Below are 2,500 nucleotides of genomic sequence, written 5' to 3' on the forward strand. Positions count from 1 at the left end.
TTAAGTGTTTTCATCACAATATCTCTGGCTGACATGGTCAAAACTGCACGAAATTGAAAGTGTAGGATCATTATGACACCCTCCAAATGCATGCCAAGTTTTGTGAACTTTCGTTCATGGGGGGCCTTACAATAAAATAATTTATGTGTACATTTAGTGACCGTACACCAACAAGGATTCCCGGGACACTGAAAGACCAGGGTACACGAAACTTGGTGGGCATGTAACCCCACATGGATAGCATGGAACCGTAGTTTTTCGTTTTGATCTGTAACCCCCCCGCTGTACTGGACCCCCCGAAAGGAGGGTAGGGCAGACACAGTTTTCTGTGAATATCCTAGACCGTAGGGCCTAGGATGACCAATTTTTTCCGTATGTTTGCCTCCAGGGATCATGTTAACCCATTCCATGTGCACACATGTGCATAAACAGATACACACGCACACACATACATTCACAGTAATCATACGTATGACACATACTCACACAGTAGACATATGTACGCATACATGCACATGCACAAACACACATACGCAGGCAAACACACAAGCACGCACACACACACACACACACACACACACACACACACAGACCCACACCCACACACATAAACATAATCGTGTACACGCACACATGCACACAATTCAAGAATTTCTCAGAATTATGAACAGGCAAGATGGGGGTGGGGTTGTATAAAATTAATTTTACATGTGAAATCTATGAACTAATCATGTTTTGGTACTTGTTGTCTAGCAGATACCAGTGAGAATTGAGTGTGACTAATGCAATTTAGTGAGACAGTTAGAATCATATAGGCCTTTCAGCGTGATTTATTTTTGTGGAAAAAATGTGCTGGACTGGGCGGCGGTCATATTTTGTACCGCTCTGCGGTACATCTAGTTATTTAATTAACAAGCCTTACTGCTTTCACTGCAATTAACTAATTATCGAGCCTTATTGTTTTCAGTGAATATTCGGAGGATTAAAAAGGGCTTCCGGGGGGCATCCACCTTCCCACAATGCACTGGGAGTAGTCTGCCATTTCCTCTTCACTATTTCAGTATGCTTGTTTAATGTGTCTTTTTAAACAGGCCCCCAACTAGCTCCAAGTCTGCAGGCTGGTCCTCGAGTATCCCACTGTTATGCTTTTGCTAACATCACTACCTGGCTAGAGACAGCTCTGATAAAGATAAACAAACACACACACACACACGCACACACACACACATCATTATGTTTTGCTAACATCACTGCCTAGCCACAGACAGCACTGACAAACAGAACACTGAAGGAACAATCTTAAGAATTCTCTGACAGTATGTCAGTTCAGGTTCTTCCGTGGTTCCTTGCAATTCAGTCTCTCTCTCTCTCACACACACACACACACAAACACACACACACACACAAATACCCTCTTAGCTTCCTGATTTGATCTACCAATGACTTCATCACACCCAAACCAGTACACACAATCTCCATCTCCGTCTCTTCCTCACACACACACACACACACACACACACACACACACACTCACAGGGGTGTGTTACCTCTGGTGGAGGGAGCAGGTGAGTCTGGCGGCGTGTCGCTCAGGTGAGGGTAGAGGTAGAGGTAGCGGGTGTTGACCCCCTGCTCAAAGTTAAAGGGCGACGTGTAGTCCTCGTCCGGCACCTCCATGCTGCCCCGACGTCCAGTCTCACCCTGCCCCTCCCCCGCCACACACACACACACACACACACTCGGCCCGTCGATTGTTTGCATGTGACGGGCGCGTGTGTCACCCAGCTCTCACTGTGCAGCGTCTGTGTGTGTGTGTGTGTGTGTGTGTGTGTGTGTTTCTATGTCAGGCGTTCCTGGACGGCTCATATGACGTGAGAGTGCAGGCAGTAGCAGAGTCAGCACATTAATGAGTTACCTGTTTCCCTCTCCCTCTGTTTCTCTCTCCCTCTGTTTCTCTCTCTCTCCCTCTCTCTCTCTCTCTCCCTCTGTTTCTCTCTCCCTCTCTCTCTACTTGTTTCTGTTTTTCTCTCTCTCTCTCTCTCCCTCTGTTTCTCTCTCTCTATCCCTCCCTCTGTTTCTCTCTCCCTGTTTCTCTCTCCCTCCCTCTGTTTCTCCCTCCCTCTCTCTATACCTGTTTCTCTCTCCCTCTCTCTCTACCTCTGTTTCTCTCTCTCTCCGTCTATCTTTGTCTCTCTCTTTCACTTTCACCTGTGCTTCTCCCCCTCTCTCCCTTTCCCCCCCCCTCTCTCTCTCTCCCTCTCTCTCTATCCCCCTCTCTCGTTTTCTTGCGTCTCAAAGGTCGGTGTGTGAGGTCGGCAGCTGTCTCACCGCAGTCTTGTCCAGCGCTTGCATCATTGGCATGGCCATCTCACATCATGAATGACGCAATCTGTGTGTGTGTGTGTGTGTGTGTGTGTGTGTGTGTGTGTGTGTGTAAGTGCAGGTCCTTGACCCCTCCCTCCACACCTCCCTCACTCCATCTTGTCTTCCGTCATCCCCCCAT

General features: G+C 47.8%; 1 protein-coding gene across 5 annotated transcripts in view; it reads right to left on the reverse strand.

Moving 5' to 3' along the window:
- tpd52 (tumor protein D52) overlaps positions 1–2,500 on the reverse strand; it is a 40,639-nt gene that overhangs the window by 24,458 nt on the left and 13,681 nt on the right. The window contains exon 1 of one of the 5 annotated variants that reach the window (XM_076301090.1): positions 1,548–1,951. The exons of 1 other annotated variant lie outside the window; for it this stretch is intronic. In XM_076301090.1, the coding sequence (XP_076157205.1) occupies positions 1,548–1,758 (211 nt within the window). In that variant the 5' untranslated portion in view covers positions 1,759–1,951. Of the gene's footprint in view, positions 1–1,547; positions 1,952–2,500 lie in introns of those variants that run through there. 3 more of the 5 variants (XM_076301091.1, XM_076301092.1, XM_076301093.1) reach the window with 3 other exon arrangements.

Source organism: Alosa pseudoharengus, unplaced genomic scaffold (assembly GCF_046254945.1).
Source record: "Alosa pseudoharengus isolate Yale_2024_CS ecotype anadromous, Long Island Sound unplaced genomic scaffold, YU_APseudo_1.1 YU_APseudo_1.1_scf_23, whole genome shotgun sequence".
In the NCBI taxonomy this organism is placed as follows: Eukaryota; Metazoa; Chordata; class Actinopteri; order Clupeiformes; family Clupeidae; genus Alosa; species Alosa pseudoharengus.